Source organism: Betta splendens, chromosome 19 (assembly GCF_900634795.4).
Source record: "Betta splendens chromosome 19, fBetSpl5.4, whole genome shotgun sequence".
Classification (NCBI taxonomy): Eukaryota; Metazoa; Chordata; class Actinopteri; order Anabantiformes; family Osphronemidae; genus Betta; species Betta splendens.
The window spans coordinates 2,280,349-2,299,468 of NC_040898.2; the positions used below are offsets into that span (position 1 = coordinate 2,280,349).

At 39.9% G+C, this 19,120-nt stretch overlaps 1 protein-coding gene across 9 annotated transcripts in view; it reads left to right on the plus strand.

Annotated features, from left to right (window-relative positions):
* stxbp1b (syntaxin binding protein 1b) overlaps nt 1–19,120 on the plus strand; it is a 160,048-nt gene that overhangs the window by 8,128 nt on the left and 132,800 nt on the right. For 5 of the 9 annotated variants that reach the window (XM_055504161.1, XM_055504163.1, XM_055504162.1 and 2 more), the window contains exon 2: nt 16,605–16,764. The exons of 3 other annotated variants lie outside the window; for them this stretch is intronic. In XM_055504161.1, coding sequence (XP_055360136.1) covers nt 16,659–16,764 — 106 coding nt within the window. In that variant the 5' untranslated portion in view covers nt 16,605–16,658. Of the gene's footprint in view, nt 1–12,301; nt 12,375–16,604; nt 16,765–19,120 lie in introns of all 9 variants that reach the window. One more of the 9 variants, XM_055504159.1, reaches the window with a different exon arrangement.

The window sequence follows — 19,120 nt, forward strand, 5'->3', positions numbered from 1 at the left end:
CGTCACACAACAGCGATGCACAGTGGCTGGTGGATCTGAGGGAAGACCACAGCAACCTCCCTGAACAGAACCCAGTGAATATCACAGTGGCAGGCAGCCAACAAACAGTCTTAGGTATGAAAAACTGGACAGCACCCGGCCCTGACATGATCCACGCCTACTGGCTAAAGAAGCTCACTGCAATCCACGAGCGCCTGGCAGCACAAATGAACCAGCTGCTAAGGGATGGGACTCACCCTGAATGGCTAACCGAAGGGCGAACGATCCTGATAATGAAGGATCCCTCAAAGGGTGCAGTCCCATCCAACTACCTGCCTCTCCACAACATGGAAGCTCATGTCAGGCATCATCGCAGCTAAGATAAGTGGGCACATGGGTCAATACATGAGCGAAGCACAGAAGGGCATTAGTAAGGATACCAGAGGAGCCAAACACCAACTCCTGGTAGACAGAACAGTCGCCCAAGACTGCAGAATGCGACACACCAACCTGTGCACAGCCTGGATCGACTACAAGAAAGCCTATGACTCAATGCCACACACATGGATCACTGAATGCTTGGAGCTGTACAACATCAATAGGACTCTAAGGGCCTTCATTGCAAACTCGATGAGGTTCTGGAGAAGCACCCTTGAAGCCAGTGGGAAGCCACTTGCCCAAGTATCCATCAAATGTGGCATATACCAAGGAGATGCACTGTCCCCACTGCTGTTCTGCATAGGTCTGAACCCCCTCAGCCAAATAATAAACAAGACTGGCTATGGATACCGACTCCGGAACGGGGCCACCATAAGTCACCTCCTCTACATGGATGACATCATGCTGTACGCCAAGAGTGAGCGAGACATCGACTCACTGATCCACACCACCAGGATCTACAGCTTGGACATCGGGATGTCACTCGAGCTTGAGAAATGTGGGAGGATGGTGACAAAGAGAGGCAAGGTAATCCACACAGAAGGGGTCTCACTCCCAGAAGGAACAATAGCAGACATTGAGGACAGTTACAAGTACCTTGGAATACCACAGGCATATGGCAACCTTGAACAGGCAACAAGGAATGCGGCAACAGCCAAATACCTCCAACGAGTAAGGCAAGTCCTAAGAAGCCAGCTCAATGGCAAGAACAAATCCCAGGCAATAAACAGCTACGCCCTGCCAGTGATCAGATACCCTGCGGGAATAATAAGGTGGCCAAAGGAAGAGATACAGACCACAGATGTTAAGACACGAAAGCTCCTCACCATGTATGGAGGGTTCCACCCCAAATCCAGCACCCTGAGACTGTACGCTAGCCGCAAGGAAGGAGGCCGAGGACTAGTGAGCGTGAGAGCCACTATCCAGGATGAAACATCCAAGATCCATAAGTACATCAAGGATAAGGCCCCGACAGATGACGTGCTGAGTGAATGTCTCAGGCAGTGGAGAACAGAGGATGAGATGCTGGAAGAGGGACCATCATGGCAGGACAAGCCCTTACACGGGATGTACCACCGGAACATAACTGAAGTGGCTGATCTCAACAAATCCTACCAATGGCTTGAAAGGGCTGGGCTGAAGGACAGCACAGAGGCACTCATGCTGGCTGCACAGGAGCAGGCCCTGAGCACCAGAGCCATAGAGGCCCAGATCTACCACACCAGACAAGACACAAGGTGTAGACTGTGCAAAGAGGCCCCTGAGACGGTCCAGCACATAACTGCAGGGTGTAAGATGCTGGCAGGGAAAGCATACATGGAACGCCATAACCAAGTGGCTGGCATAGTATACAGGAACATCTGCGCAGAGTATGGACTGGAAACTCCAAGGTCAAAGTGGGAAACACCTCCCAAGGTGGTAGAGAACGAGTGAGCCAAGATCCTGTGGGACTTCTAGATACAGACAGACAGAATGGTAATGGCGAACCAACCAGACATTGTGGTGGTGGAAACAGCGGAAAGCCGTAGTGGTGGATGTGGCAATACCAAGCGATGGCAACATCAGGAAAAAGGAACATGAGAAACTAGAGAAATACCAAGGGCTCAGAGAAGAACTGGAGAAGGCTTGGAAGGTGAAGGCCACAGTGGTGCCTGTGGTGATTGGAGCACTGGGGGCAGTGACCCCCAAATTGGAGGAATGGCTACAACAGATCCCTGGAATAACATCCGACATCTCAGTCCAGAAAAGTGCAGTCCTAGGAACAGCAAGGATACTGCGCAGAACCCTCAAGCTTCCTGGCCTCTGGTAGAGGACCCGAGCTTGGAAAGTGGATGAGAGACCACCCGCGTGGGGTGAGAAGGGAGTTTTTTGTTTTTTTTTTATATGAGAGAGAGAGAGAGAGAGAACACAAATGAGCGTCTTAAATGTACAGTAGTTTGTAACTGAACTTAAAGTTATTTATGTCTAAGCAAGTAGAAAATTACAGCTGTTCTGAATACAGTGCCCTTTAGTCAAACATTCAGTCATCATCCACATGGATATTTTATTTGTTTTAATTATACTGTATTGTATGTATTACTGTATTGTAATGTTTAGCACTAAATTTACTGGCATTTTTTGACAACTGACAATGACCAAAAGCTTCCTCAGTCTAAGGGGAAGTTCCATATTATCCTCCAGTTTGGCTTCACTTCACACTTGCAAAGAACTGTCTCATTACGTGAACAAAAGACACAAAAGTGAGTAGGTGTGATGAACCCTCCCCCAAGAAGGACACCAGACTGAAAGAGTTGACATGACTCAACTTCCACACAACTTCACCTGAGCCATGAAAACCAGATATATTTGTAAACTGCTATAAAAGAAAATTATTCATGGATCCATAACTCAAATCAAGGCTCTGTTAACAAAATGCTGTATGAAGGAATTTAGTTACTGTCCATACAGTAGGTCTCCCTCAGAGGACCAACAGCCTAGTGGTTAAGACACAGAAGCTCCCAGCTAGAGACTCCTGGTGTAAACTTGCCTCTGGTGTCTTTTGTTTAACACACAAATTCAAGTAACACAAAATACAGAGATCTGCATACATATGTGTTATGAGTTATGCCAGCTGATATTCTTTCAGTTCTGTGTCATTTCAGTCACCTTTTACTGCCAAATGTCACCGCAATCAGCTGATTGTGACTGCTCAATATTTTTCAAGTTAACTTACAGACTTTTCTTAAAGCAGAAACATTACTAAAAGTGCAGGAACCTTCAGTCTGAGTAAAGTTAGGCACTATCCTCTATTTACAATACTGTAGGCTTCACTTCACACCTGTAAAAAACTGGCTCATCAGTTGAACAAAGGACTGTGAGAAGGTGTGAAGACCAAGTCCCTCATGAAGGACGTATAATGTAGAAGCCCCTTGAGAAACATTTCTGCTCTAAAAGAATGTAGTGACCCAACTTTCAGACAACTTGGTTTAGAAAATGGTCAAATTAACTGGACGTTTATAAAATCTGTAAATAAAACTTATTAAAAAGAAAGTGTTAAGTCTATGGCTTTAGGATATAAAAGTTTTTTTTTTTATTTTAAACCACCAACTAACAAAAACAGTTAATTTAAAAACTGTGAGTGAGAGGTTGTGTGCTTTAACCACTAGACTCTTATAAGTGATGGATGGATGAAGTAGTTCACAAATGTATCTGGTTACATCACATCACAACCAGTCTAACTAGTGCTGTGGATTGGTCGTTCTGTCTGAAAAGAGGCTCTCTATTGTTATGTTCATCTAAGCTTGATTAGAACATTGAAATGTTCTTCTTTATTTTAAAACAGATCCTGAAGCAGGCAGACTGACACACACTACATTCAAGTGAATATGAATAATATATAGAATGAGAATTTAATAATTGAATTATGTACTTTTGTGAAGTCCAACTCAACCTAATACAGCCAGTAACTGATAAACCTCCAGAAGGTAGTTTGGCAGCTGTGGCAGCGTGAGCTGCCGATGCTTATACATGATTAAAAAAAAGTTAGTACAACATTCAATTCTGACATGAAGTCAACTTTTCAAGTTTTCTCAACTTTTAGTTGACTGTTTAGACAGACTATTTTCTGTCTGTCTGTTTGTCTGTCTGCCCTAGCAAACAGTGAACTGACATTATCAGATCTATGTCCTGTTCTCAGAACTGTGCCTATACTTGCTGTTTGACCCTATCTCTACAGGTCAGATACTAAAGCTCCACCTTTTGGTTTTACCCTGGAATTGCGTCTTTGGTGCTAAAATGGGGGTGGCCTCATTAACATTTTTAACACCTTCCCCAGACAGACCAAGAAGGGGGGCTGCTGACAGTCGGCTGATGAGGGTGTGATAAGTGTGTGATCAGCGACAGAAAGGTGACTGATAGTCGACTGAAATCAGCGAAAACGAACCGCTCCATCTGTACACCTCTTAGATTCAGGCAGAGCTACAACAGCGGTATGTTCCCATGATCGCGGAGATGCTGCAACCAGCTGCTGAAACCAAGCAAATCTGTTAAGTAAACAATCGGTGCAAAATAAATAAGCAGGGATGTACCTTAGGCTGACACATTCATAACTAAACAACTGTTGTACTGTAGTTTACCTTGAAGATTAATACTAATACCAATAATAGTGTTAAGATATGTGCACATACTCATACAAACATATACATATCATATACATACACATATGCATTGTTATACATATCCCATACTACTTAATAATAGCCATGACATACAACACCACAATTTCCATATTCACACAATATTGATATTGATAAGTATCAGTAATACTTACAGTTGGGTTTAGAAAGCCTGTTTATCAGCTCAAGTGTTGAGTGTCCCACTACAACATTAGTAAAGCTGTAGCTTAACATTGTTCACTCAAAGGGTGAGGCAGACGTTGGTACATGAACAATGTACCAACCACACTGGCTTTCACAAACTTGTGAAAGCCAGTGTGATGGGAGGAGCTTGGCCACTACACCCATCCAACGAGCTGAGGAAAGAATCCTAGCAGCCAGGGAGCCCACACACCTTCAGTTCCAGGAGGGCAGGTGTTGCGACCCAAGCTGCCCCAGGCAGAGCTGCAGCAGCCACAGAGACAGTACCCGAGGTCAGAGTGGGCCACCCTGGGTCAACGCTGTCCACCCCATGAGAACCGGGGACAAACACTTCCCCCCAGTCGGGGGCCGGCCTGAGAAAATTGAGTCCGAGGACCCACGGTCCGTAGGGAGCCCGCTAGGAGATGCCCACCCCCAGTCCACCACCCCTACACGAGTGGAGCGGAACCCCATCGGCCCAACCATATCCTCTGGCAGCACACCGGGCCTGCAGCACAAGGCCAGCAAGTGGTGGGGGTCAGCAGAAAAGAGACCACCCAGGCAGAGGATCCACATACCCCGGGCGGAAAACCGGACCCCCCATACTCCAACTGCACCACTGCATACATACCACCCCCCCCCCCCCCCCAACCCGGGTGAAGCAGAGGGCAGCGGACAGTGCCCCCCCCCCCACCCTAAATGTCTTTTTGCAGTTAAAACCGTGTGGTGATCTCTCCAATAGGGCCATTGGGCGAGGCCACAAGTGCCCTCTGCCCCATTAAAAGAGCCCACTCCCGGCCCTAAATGTATGTGTATGTGGCTAAGTATGGGGAACTTTGGGAGATCCCCAGTTCCCCGAGGGGTCCAGCAGACAGAGCCATCAATGTGAAGGCTTTGTGTGTAGTGCTACACTCATTCCTACACATATACTCTGCAGTTGTGCATTGAGGGCCAACCGCCGCCCAGGGCCCAATGAAGGCCGCAGCCCGAGTAGTCCGCCAACCCCCGCGACAGGCCCGAGCAGTTACCAGAGTGCGTCGGACCGCTAGGGCAGGGAGTGCCCCACCCGAGCAGGGGCCTAAGGGGAGAGACACCCCTCCGGGCACAGGCAGACACCCCCAGAGGGACCCCCTCCGACACGGGTCTCCCAGGTCTCCACCCCCAGGTCTGCCCCCACACACTGGCAGGGAGGCACGCCTCCGCTCCCTGGAGGCAGGCACACGCCAACCCTTAAAATGGCCCTACTCCGGTCAGAAGCAGGAAGAATGAAGTGCTCTAAAACTTTCTGATATATGCCTGTGTTGGCCTTGGACCTCAGTAAACACAGTGGACCAACACCAGCAGATGACATGGCACCCCAAACCATCACTGATTGTTGAAACTTTACACTGGACCTCAAACAACGTAGATTCTGTGCCTTCCCTTCAGACTCTGGCACCCTGATCTCCAAAAGAAATGCAAAATTTTCTCTTTCATCAGAGAACATAACTTTGAAACCATTCAGTAGCAGTTTAGTCCTTTTTGTCTTTAGTCTAAGGAAGACGCTTCTGACTCTGTCTGTGGTTCAAGAATGCCTTGACACAAGGAATGTTTTACGACCCCCCCTTTTGCTCCTGCTTTTGTCTCCTGCAGAGGATTGGGGTAGGTAGGTTTGATATGGTAATTGTAGGACTCTGTGCAGGGTGCCATAAGGCTTAAAAAGGCTTATTAGTGGGAGAGCTGAACAGCTCTCACACTATTGTTATCTTTGGTGCTCCCAGCATTCACTGTTATGTTGTTGTAATCTTTATTATTATTATTATTATTATTCTTTTTAGTGGGAGAGCTGAACAGGGGCCCGTTTCAAGGAGGTTTTGTTGAAACTGAGTTTGTTAGCCCCGAAATAAGGAAAACTCGGTTTCAAAAAGTGAGGTAACTTAAACCCGTAAAGCGGGGTAAGTTTAAACCCGTTTCAAGAAGCAAGGTAATCGAAACTCAGAGTCAGTTACTATGGCAACTTACTCTGTGAACCTAACCTCGTCGGGAGCAGGTTTTATTCGGGAAACCCAGAGTTTCCGCCCCTTTTTAAAGTGAACAGTGTTTAAATGCCTCATTTAATCTTTCAGTACATTCATAGATTTCACCTGTTTCCTTCGCACAGAGACCAAAATGTCAGTTTCTAGAGGATCCTGTAGATGAGGACGCTGTACTAATTCACACGACATTGAATTTACGCCGCGAGAGGATTTTGACGCCACGAGTGAATTTTCTGTCATATCGCTGTGCATATTTATTTTAGCGGTACCGTTTTTCTCGAGACTCCATACATATATTAATAATCTTATCCACCCATACATCAAACACATCGCCCATCGTGGCCGTGCTTTTACATCCCAAAAGATTCTTTGTGTTGTGTTACATTTTTTTTTTTTGCAAACGGTAGTTTTCTTTATAACATTGAAGATGCTGAGCACATTAGTGAAGCCACTGTATGTAGAAAAAGCTCAAGCTCTTTCCTTGACACAAACTCCTTAAAGCCATTAAAGAGGAGTTTCACAGGATTGCAGGTATGTGGTAATTAATTTGTTTCATTGAGGCTAATCTGAAAAATGATGATCAGTTAATAATATCTTGCTGTGATCTGAAATAAACTGATAAATGTGCAGGTGCACTGACTACTCTTTCTAATGGTCACTGTAACTGACATTACATTGTTTACATCACCAAGATCATATGTGATGCTGCACATATCATAAACGTGAACTCATTAATATATCGTGAGTCAACCCTAAATAACAGGCTGCACTGGGGTAAGTACATGTATGTCCTATACACTTATTTCAAAGCATGCACTACACACTCACAGGAGCCCTTCTATGCAGCACATAAGTAATGAAAACTTTCTTCTAGGAGAGATTGAGAGATAGGGGTTAATGCCAGCCCACACTACTGACCCCTCACCCAGAACCTGAAGCAGGCCCCCAGCAGCGCTTTAATGTGGCACTGCAGAACAAGAGCCCGGGTGGAAATGACCAGAAGCCTGTTGAAAGCACGTCTTCAGTGCCTACGTCGCCTCAGGGAAACACCTGAGAAGCCTGTGACCTAAATGTGGCATGTGTTGTTCTCCACATTATTGCAATTATTAGAGCGGAGTAACACCCTGCCCTACAAATACAAGACCCTGAGGAAGACTTCTTTCATCATAGTAATCTGCAGAGTGGATGGACAGTCAGAGAGGTGATTTGCTTTAATGTCTTAATCAACCATCACCACCACCACCAATAAAAGAAACTGAATAGATGCAAATCATAATTTATTTATTTTTTTTCATTTCCTACAAATACAAAGGCAATTGTTAGATTTTATGATTCTTCCAATAATTCATACAATTCACCTTTAACTATACACTCATCTCCAGCTTGTGTTTGGGAATTTTAATTTCTAGATCTGTCTTTTCAATCTTGTTGTACAAGTATAACATTTCCTTGAGATTTAGTTTATACAACTCACTAACCGGTAACTTAAAATACAGAAGATTTAGAGTTACATGACATAGTTCCTCATTACTCTTACAGAATTGAACTCTGGCATTTACTGAACATCACTGAACTGTGTGCATCTGTGCAGCAGAATGTGACGGACCCTCCTCCTGCTGTTCTTCCACACTCTGGGGCAGAGGGGAGAAAATTAAGTCAGTATACTTGGAGATCAAGTTACATCCTTTAAGGCTACACAACAAAACATCAGAAATCATGTGAGGTGTATATACTGTATTAATATTACACTTTATAATACTGCTTATCATAATTAAAGCTTTATTTAATAGTATGCTTACAACATCCTGGGCTTCTGTTGTGAAAGGAAGATTCACATATTACCATCAGAATCTGTTAAAACCAACAAAGAACCCAACCCAGAGTCTAAGAAATGGATATATCAAAAGTAGTCTATGTAAAAAATCAAATATATAGGTAGGCCTATTACATTTTACACATTCACTTGTATCCTGGGGAGTTACTGTTTCTGATTAACTCCCTCCAGGAATTCCTTCAGCCCCTGCTTTCCAGTGTTCATGCTGAGGGCCATCTCCTTTGCATGTGTCAGTGGTAGTGGTGCAGATCCTCCAGTTGTTCTAGCATCTGCCTTCTTTCTGTTGGCTGAGTATGAATGATTTAACTGTGTGAAAACATTACAGCCATGTTGAAAACGCTGCTGCACTGCTATACTCTGCATGCTATTTAGTTATTTAATATGTCAAATGTTGTAAAGTCAGGTAGTCGACACACATGATATGATGGTGCCTTATACCTATTGAATTATCATTACTTTACAAATCCCACATCAACCACAACAAGAATTTTAAAAATGCATAGACATAACACTGCACTTTTAATTCATACAAACATCGGTATTTTATGCAATTACTGAAGTCACTCCTTAGATGAGTGAAAAATTACTTTACAAGTCCTTACTTTACGAGTGAAATATAACAGCAATACTAAAATTATTTAGTATTTAGTTACGCTGAACACTGTATGATTAAAATGTAAACTTACGCATTTACTCGGGCAGCTATTTTCTTCCAAGCTAATTCTTTCTCCTTCGCCGCTGCAGCCGTTTTGCTTTTTCTGCGGAATATAGACTCGTAGTCGCTATTTGCTTGAGGTAGCATATCCATTTCCGGACATCTTTTGTTGTCCTGTTGCAATGGTGACTCGTAATATCTTCACTCCATTGATCAGGGCTTTGTATCGTCGCGGTGCACGCGCTTAACTCTGAGTCAATCAACTCAGAGTTGCTTAAACCAACTCTTTTCAGCTGTTCTGAAACCAAAAACTCCAGGTTTGTAAACTCAGAGTGAATCAACTCAGAGTTTCGTTTAAACTCAGAGTTTGTTAAACCTCCTTCTTGAAACGGGCCCCAGCTCTCACACTATTGTTATCTTCGATCTTTATTAGTGGGAGAGCTGAATTGCTCCTTCACCTTTCTAAACGTGTGTCGTCTTTAGGAGATGGGGGCTATTACTTTTCACGTTTTCAGCTTTTCAACTTTTCAACTTTTAACGTTATTCAACATTTTCAGCGTTTTTTTATAATGGTCGTCTATGGGAATCATCGTTCAACTTTTTGTCAACTTGCCTCTTTTCGTCAGCGTCTGTCTTCGTCATACTTTGGCGTAGAAACGACATTTCAACTTCAAAAGCGTCAATCATCTCTCAACGTTCTCTGTGTAAATCAGCGTCCTCGTATCTTCTATACTTTTCAGCGTTTAAGCGTTTAAATATTGTGTGTTTTTTGTTAAATTTTCAGCTTTTCCATTAGTGTGTATTGGGTCAATTAGAGTGCGTGATGTCACAGCCAGAGTGCGAGGTTGCGCTTTTTAAAGACAGAAGTTCTGTCTATAACTCATGGCTACAGCCACAATTTTTACTCTATCAACGTAATTATTTCACTAAATTGTAGTCATACTTGTCTTCTTTCTAATGATGTCTCTGGCTATACCCTCAGACCTATACTTTAGTCGCTATCGACCTCGAAGTGCAGAAAGATCCTGAAATTCTCTCATAGACTCTAATGATAATTTATGGCAGACGTCTGGGGAGAAAAACAGAGGAGACGTATTTTGAAATTGCCACTGTGGCTACAAGCTTTTGTCCTTAAACATAAAATTCACACCATTTGCTCATTGAAGCCTTGGGACTCGTAAAATGAAATAATTTTTGTGATAACTATCATGGTTTAGCTGGAACAAGCCTGTTTATACAGGGTGAAACTCTGCTTTCACAGAGCAGAGTGAGCCTGATTCTCCCACCTTTCGTCTCCATGGCGACGGCGCACCAGCAGATTTCACTGACAGGTCGAACTCCTGATGCTCAGTGTAGACAGCAGTTCCATGCTTATTACTGATTACTCAACTACACTATTGGATTGTGTAGCAATTAAGCACACACTTCCTCTAAATCCTTTCAAAATAAAAGCACCAAGCCAAATAATTAGCTTTAATAGCAATATTTCTGCTTTTAGATGGGTAATTATGATTATTTAAAGATAGATTAACAGTTTAGTAATTACCCACACATGCTTCCTCTACATCCTTTCAAAATAAAAGCACCAATGCAATTTATTAGCTTTAAATGCACTGTTTTTGCCTTTGAATGGGTAATTATGATTATTTAAAGACTAAATGACAGTTACGCTATTACCCCCACACGTTTCCTCTAAATCCTTTCAAAAGAAAAGCACCAATTACAATTGATTACCTTTAATGGCAAGATTGATTAGACATTTTCTGGTTCTGAATACTTACCAATCGTTAATGAGACTATTTTAGAGTTCAGTAAATAACCCACTTATTAGGGTGATTTTATTCTGAAAGGGCTTAATCTAAATCTTTTGCTTTAATAGGGCTATTCTTGCTATTGAATGATAAATTATGACTATTTAATGAGTATTTATAGTTTAGTAATCCCTCACACACGACCTCTAAATCCTTTCAAAATAAAAGCACCAATGTAATTTATTACCTTAAATGGCAAGATTTTTGTTTCTGACTGGTAAATTTTTACTAGTTATTAAACTATTACACAGGTAATTATTTACAAGGAGATGTTTTAGGAGATGTGGGCTATTACTTTTTATGATTTCAGTTTTTTTAACTTTTAATGTTATTCAACTTTTTTCATTGTTTTTTATAATGGTCGTCTACGGGAATCATCGTTCAACTTTTTGTTAACTTCACTCTTTTCATCAGCGTCTATCATTGTCATACTTTGGCGTAGAAACGTCATTTCAACTTCAAAAGCGTCTAAAATCTTTCAACTTTATCTGTGTAAATCAGCGTCCTCGTATGTTCTATACTTTTCGACTTGTGAGTGTTTAAATATGGTGTGGTTTTTGTTAAATTTTAGTTTATTAATTACCCACACACGCTTACTCTACGTCCGGTAATTAATAAACTAATAGTTTAGTAATTACCCACACAAGCTTCCTCTACGTCCTTTCAAAATAAACCAATTAATTAACTAATTAATAAACTAATAGTTTATTAATTAATAAACTAATAGTTTATTAATTAATATTAAACTAATAGTTTATTAATTACCCACACATGCTTCCTCTACGTCCTTTCAAAATAAAAGCACCAATGCAATTTATTAGCTTTAACTGCACTGTTTTTGCCTTTGAATGGTTAATTATGACTATTCAAAGACTAATTGACAGTTACGTTATTACCCCACACATTTCCTTTTAAATCCTTTCAAAATAAAAGCCCCAATGCATTTTTTTTACCTTTAATGGTAAGATTTTCATAATGTTTTGGTTCTGCATAATTACCAATCAATAATGAGATTATTTTACTGTTCAGTAAATAACCACTCACACTTATGGTGCTTTTATTCTGAAAGGGCTTAATCTAAATCCTTTGCTTTAATAGGGCTATTTTCACTTTTGAAAGATAAATTATTACTATTTAATGACTGAGTTTACATTTTACATTTACATGTACATTTTTGACTAGTTAATAAACTATTACACAGAATTAATTACAAATACTTTCTTCAAATTAAAAAGCTAGTGTCACGGGAGGCGCTCGGATGAGGACCCAAATGCACAGTGCCAGGACACGATGCAGATGGTGAAAAAGGTGGGTTTATTCCAGAAACGAAGTCACAAGGCAGTCCAGGTCATACACAGGTTAACAGTCTTCCAGCACACAGGGCAAATAGTTTCTCGGGTCTGATAACCGGCAGGTGTCAATACGGGAAAAAGACTTACAGGGTCGGTAAGGAGCTGCGAGAACGTGAGGGTCAGGAATCAGTAAACAGCGATCTGGCGGAGAACTAATGTGACAGGTGGTGGTTAAATACACGGAGTAGATCACTGATACGAAACAGGTGAGTGTAATGAGGACCGGGAGTGAAGCGGGAACTGCTGTGGTGTGATGAGAAACGGAAGTGAAGCTAGAACAAAAACAGAAACCGGGAGACTACCAAAATAAAACAGGAAGTGGAAACCCAAAACATGAATATAAGGCTGATGAACAGAGTCCTACAAAATAAAACCGAGAACAGAACCAGAACCTGACAGTTAGTCAGCTTATTTATAATTGTCAACAATGCACCTTGGTCAACTTTTTAATCTTTGACATCTTTTCACCTTGGTCAACTTTGGAATTTTTTTAATTGCCATCTTTTGTCATCGTTTTAATTTTTGTCAACATTTTCTCGTTTTCATCGTTTTGCCGTAGTCAACTCTTCCGTACGTTTTTCCGCATCTAACTAACCCGCATCGTTTGAGCTACAGAAACCATTCCAATATCAAAATGTTCAGCTTTTTAAGGAGAAGTGTGCTATTATTTTTCTCATTAATATATTTCATATTTTTCAAGTTATTAAGCTTCTTTCAACTTTTTTTGTCCCATTGAAATGAATGGTAAAAGCGTTTCAATGCATTGTGGGTAATGCACCATAACAGAACGTGGTGTTAATAAGCGTGACCCTTGCAATAAATAATGAACAATTTTTCGATTAGGCTCTTCATATTGACATAAGAGAGTAAACTTTATATTTAAATACAATATTTTTTTTAATTTATTTTATTTTTGATTAAATTATTTTTTAATCACAGAATGATGTTCTGCTTTGTCCTTCTGCTTATATAGTATATATAGCTTATATATAGAAAAAGCATTATTGCAATATTTTGTATTAGACTATGCACATTTGGCTTAGGGTAACAATTTACTAGACTACACCAACATTCAAAAAAAAATGTTAGAGTCCCTCTTGTCAGGCAAGAAGCAGGGCCAATTGATGACAGTCCAGTAATTCCTGTATTTAAATGTGCGTAAAATCATTGATATCGCAAGTGAACAGATTAGACTTTGCAGGGAAGGAGACACTCAACAATAGTCCCGCTTTGTAAGCTCTCTTTGTATAAAGCAAGCCACGTTTGTTTTTCACACACCAACCAAATCAGTGTTCGTTGATCTTCACTCCAACACACAATCCCCTCACTCACGGTGTACCTCACAAAAAAGAACAAAAACAAAAAGAACACATTACAACCATAAATGAACAAGATGCTGAATTGATTTTACCAAAGTTATAAAATTTTTTGAATCCTAACTTTAACTTTAAGACTACAAACACAAGAAAGGTTGTTTTACCCAGAAGCCTTAGCGGTTCAGGGCGGGACTAACTGCTGTGAGCCACAACAATATGTTAAAATTGAAATTGCAATGATTGATGCATGGTTTTGTATTAAAATATTCTCATTTGTTTTACCTTCAGCATTTTGGGACTGTTGCAACTCTTAAGTCTTTATTTAATGAAATAAACACGTGAACATGAAGCTGTCATGTTCAGTAGCTCAATGGTTTAAGTCCTTGACTCTAGAGTGGGAGATCGGGTTTCCATTCCTGTCCGAGGCATATTTATGCAATCACCTTATTGCATAAATGTTTGTATTTCCCAGATAAAGTGAGTTATATCCTTAATGTATCACTATATTAGTAATCTATATCATAAATGAAAAACTTTTAGAAAGTTTTACTTTTTAAAGTAGGATCTATACAGCCACTCTAAGCACTGATTTAAGCAGCTAGTTTGACCTAATGGCAAGAAAGTATTCTCAAGCAAGTCATTAAACAATATTCAGAAACAAGATTTCTTCAGCTGTCTCAATTATTTCAGTTACTTTTCTTGCAAGCAAGGCCAATTAACTGAACATTCAGTCACTTACCCATAACGCAGGAATTCCTGGTTTGAAACCCAACTGTAGCAAGTCTAAACGTTTTTCCAAGAAAGATTTACAGCACTATTGTCATGTGTAAAACACTATAGTTTTTAGTGACTACTGTCAGCTGTTTTAAATGTTTCCACAGCAGTCAACTATTCTTTCAGCTCTCAGACTCTATTTACCTATTTTGATAAATTCAACTATATTTCATCAAGTTCAGCAATCCTTTACATACTTTTTTTCATTTCAGCGTTTCTTGAATTTCAACAGATCTCTTTGAACTATCCTTAATTTTAAATTCAACTGCTTCAGCTTCTTCTGAAAATATTCAGCTCTGTTTAAACAACACCCAGTTTCTTTCAGATACATTCATCTATACTTTATGTGCTTATGCTACTTTCAGATATGTTTTAAATGTTTCAGCTATTTCCTAGCAATTCCTAAGGAATACATTCAGCTTGGAAGCATTCACTGTGCATTTTCTTATGGAAATGCTTTATCTAGTCCTTATTATTATTATTTTCTTTAGTTCTTCCGTACGTACAATATCAAAAGGTTCAGCTTTTTAAGGAGACGTGTGCTATTATTTTTCACATTCTTATGTTTCATATTTTTCAAGTTATTAAGCTTTTTCAACTTTTTTCCCCCATTGAAATGAATGGATGAAGGATTTCAAATCCTCTTTAACTTTGTCTGCTTTCAGCTTTAACTAGTTCAACACACTTTAAGCTACAGACACCATTTAAGCTACAAAACAATCTTCAACTATTCAACTATTAATGTCTTGTTTATTCTGAGTAATAGCAGTTTAAGCATAGGGTGGTTTTTTAGGAATTCTCAGCTTTTCCATTAGTGTGTGTTGCGTCTAATTGAGTGGGGGATACCACAGCTAGAGTGTAGAAAGGTGCTTTCTTACGCCAGAACTTTTCTCATTAACTCGTCACTGCATCCACAGTTTTCACTCTATCAACGTATTTTCTTCACTCGTTTGTAGTCATACTTCTTACCAATGATGTGCCTGGCTAAGCCATCAAAACTACACTTTAGTCTGTATCTGCCTCAAATCACAGAGAGTTCCAGAAATCCTCCCATTCACTCCAATGGAAAATACTCTCTGACGTCTGTGAAAAATCACAGAGGGACAGGCATTTTTTAATCGCGACTGTGGCCACAATTTTCAATCCTCAAGCATAAAACGCACACCAGGTGCTCATTGAAGCCTTGGGATTCATAAAGTGAAGTTATTTTTGTGAAAACCTGTATGGTTTTGAAGTAACAAGCCTGTTAAGATGGGGTGGAAATCAGCCTCACTCCAGCTCTTTGTGCTGATCAGTGGAGGTTCCTGCCTGTGGAGCCCTGTCCCCATGATAACGGCGCAGCTGCAGCAGATAAAGGATTGAGCTCATTAGCACTTTGACTTACAAGTGACACTCTCTATGCTCATTGAACTGATGAGTTCATTGCACTGTTGATTCCCCATAAGAGCAGTTGTAGACATTAAGCTTTTTTAAACTACCTGGTCTTTCATATAGTTGAGGGTGTGTTTTTAAGGAATTATTAATCACTGATGCGTGATTTTGTATTAAACTATGCACAATAGACTTAGTCTACACTTCCTAGACTACAGCAACATTCAACAAATTAATGTATGAGTCCTTCTTCTCATACAAGAAGCACGACCAATTAACTGGCTGTCCAGTTAATTCCTACACTTATTCTACAGGGGAAAACGTTCATGTCTCAGGTACTCAGTTTAGACTGTGCAGACAAAGAGACTTGAAACAATACCACCTCTAATGTTTTTCTTCATACATCCAACAAATCACTGCTCGTTGATGGTCACTCCCACCACATAATCCCCTCACTTACGGTGTACCAAACAAAAAGAACAAAAACAAAAAGAACTCATTACAAGCATAAATTAACAAAATACTAAATTAATTTCACCAAAGTCATAACATTTTTTGAATCCTAACTTTAACTATAACACTACAAACACAAGAACGGTTGTTTTACCCATAAGCCTTAGCAGCTCAGGGTGGGACTTACTGCTGTGAGCCACTACAACATGGTAAACTTGAAATTGCAATGATTGATGCATGAGTTTGTAATAAAATATTCTCATTTGCTTTAGGTCCACCATTTTGGGACTGTTGCAACTCTCAAGTCGTTTATTGAACCAATAAATATGTTATATTCACACACACACACACACACACACACACACACACACACACACACACACACACACACACACACATCTCTCTCCATGTGGAGACAGCTCTTCAGCTACAGTGAGTCCTCTTTCAACTACAGTATATACTGTGGTTCAATGGCTTCAGTCCTTGGCTTGCACCTTTTGTTTTGCAGATCCAATCAGCTATACATTCAACTCATTAGCTTGTTTAAGTAATGTTTCAAATGATTAATTACAAATAGTTATTTAGATATAATATAGCAATATTTCTGCTTTCAACTGGTTTGTTTCTCAGCTTTTCCATTAGTGTGTATTGCGTGAGCTAGAGTGCGCATTCTTTGAACAGGTTTATTATGACTAGTTAGACGAGCTGGCTGTTGGTCACAACAGCTCCTGTCCTCTCAAACTGTTCTGTAGCCGTATTCATTATTATCTGTACTGCTGTTGTGAGAAGTAATTTCCCCCGTGTGGGACTATTAAAGGTTTTCTTATCTTATCTTATCTTATCTTACCTGCACATGCCTTTTCCATATCCTTTCAAAATAAAAGTACCAATCCAGATTTTTAGCTTTAGTAGCACTATTTTTGCTTTTGAATGGGTAATCATGACTGGTTAGTGTGACTGTTTTACAGATTAGCTATTAAACACACACAGCCCCTCTACATCCTTTCGAAATAAAAGCTTCATTTCAGATCTTTAGCTAAAAATGGCAATATTTCTGCGTTCAGCTGGTGTATTGTGACTAGATACTAAGACAATTTTAATGTTTAGAAATTACCTGCACAGGTGTCCTCAATATCCTTTCAAAATAAAAGTACCAGTCCAAATTTTTAGCTTTAATAGCATAAATTCTGTTTTTGAATGGTTAATTGTAAAAGTAACGAGACTATTTTAAAGTCTAGCTATAAACACACATATCTCTAAATCATTTTAAAATAAAAGCATTAAACCAGATTTTTTAACTTTAATAGAATAATTTCTGCTTTTGAATGGTCAATTGTGAATCGGTAATCTATAAGTAGTAGAGTCCTTAAGTAATTACTGGTTTATTATTACTAGTTAATAAAACAATTTTACAATTTAACAATTACTCACACAAGCTTCCTGTAAATCATTTCAAAATAAGAACAATAAACTTTTAGTGCGACTACCTAAGCTCTAAACATTTTTGATTTCTGCTTTTGACTGCCTTTTTTGTTATTCAGGACTACTTAATGAGCGCTTTTTCCAGTAAGTAGCAATTTAGGACACATAATTACTCAAATTCCTTTCAAAATAAAACCACCAATCTAATTCTTTAGCCTAAATATCACTTTTGTGCATTTGACTAGTTAATCATGACTAGTTAATGAAATTATTTTACTGTTCAGCAATTATCTGCACACACTTCCTTCAAAGGTTCAACGTTTATCAATTCAAATTCAAATACTTGTTCTGAAGCAAATTTAAGCCGTAATAAATATTTCCAAAACGTTTAGCTACTCATTCAGCTCTTAAAAACAAAACTATTTAATTACAATATTTAGCAATTTTAATACATTTGGCTATATTTCAACAAGTTAACCAAACTCTGCTTGAAGGAAACAGGTGCAATCTATGAATGTACTGGAAGATACAAGGTAGGCATATTTAAACACTGTTCACTTTGAAAAAGGGGTGAAGACCGAAAGAAACTCTGGGTTTCCCAAACAAAACCTGCTAGATTACTTTTGAAACGGGTCCGACTTACCCCGCTTTCACGGGTTTAAGTTACCTCATCTGAAACCGAAAAATCAGAGTTTTCCTCATTTCGGGGTTAACAAACTCCGTGTTCCAACAAAACCTTTTTTGTGAAATGAGCCCCATGTGAGTGTTTCTGGTTTTTGCAGGTTCCCTCATGTTGTCTGTGGTGTTCTTGTTTAGGTTAAGGTGAAAGTAGGTAGAGCTTTTTAGCTCGGGAGCAGTGGGAGGAATGTCAGTTCACTGGTTGTCTTTGTCTATGCTACTGGTTTAAAGTGCATAAGTACCCCCCACAATTGCACAAAGACTAGGGGTAAGTTAGGAAAGTTCATCTGTTACTAGTTTAGGAAAGGAGGGGTGTCCCCAGTTTTTTTTTTATTAAAACACAGTTTTACACACCTGTGTTTGGGTAATGATGGCTTCCTTGATGGACAGTTTTATTAAGAATCTTTTAGAGTCCACTTTGGATCAGCATACCAAATTACAGCTTTTGAAAATTGCAGATCATTTTGAGATTGAGTTCTGACATAAGAAATTAAAGGATTCAGTGGAGGCTTGCATAAAACAAAGCTTACTTGAAGTGTGTGTGCTCAAACCAGACTCAGTCAGTGGTCCAATACAGTCGTAGCACTTAGTGTCAGCCTTTACTACAATTTGTTTCCATTTGCAGCACAGTATCACCTTGTTTTTAACGCGTTAGAGAGTGTGTTACGTCTTTTTGGCCTATAGGTGG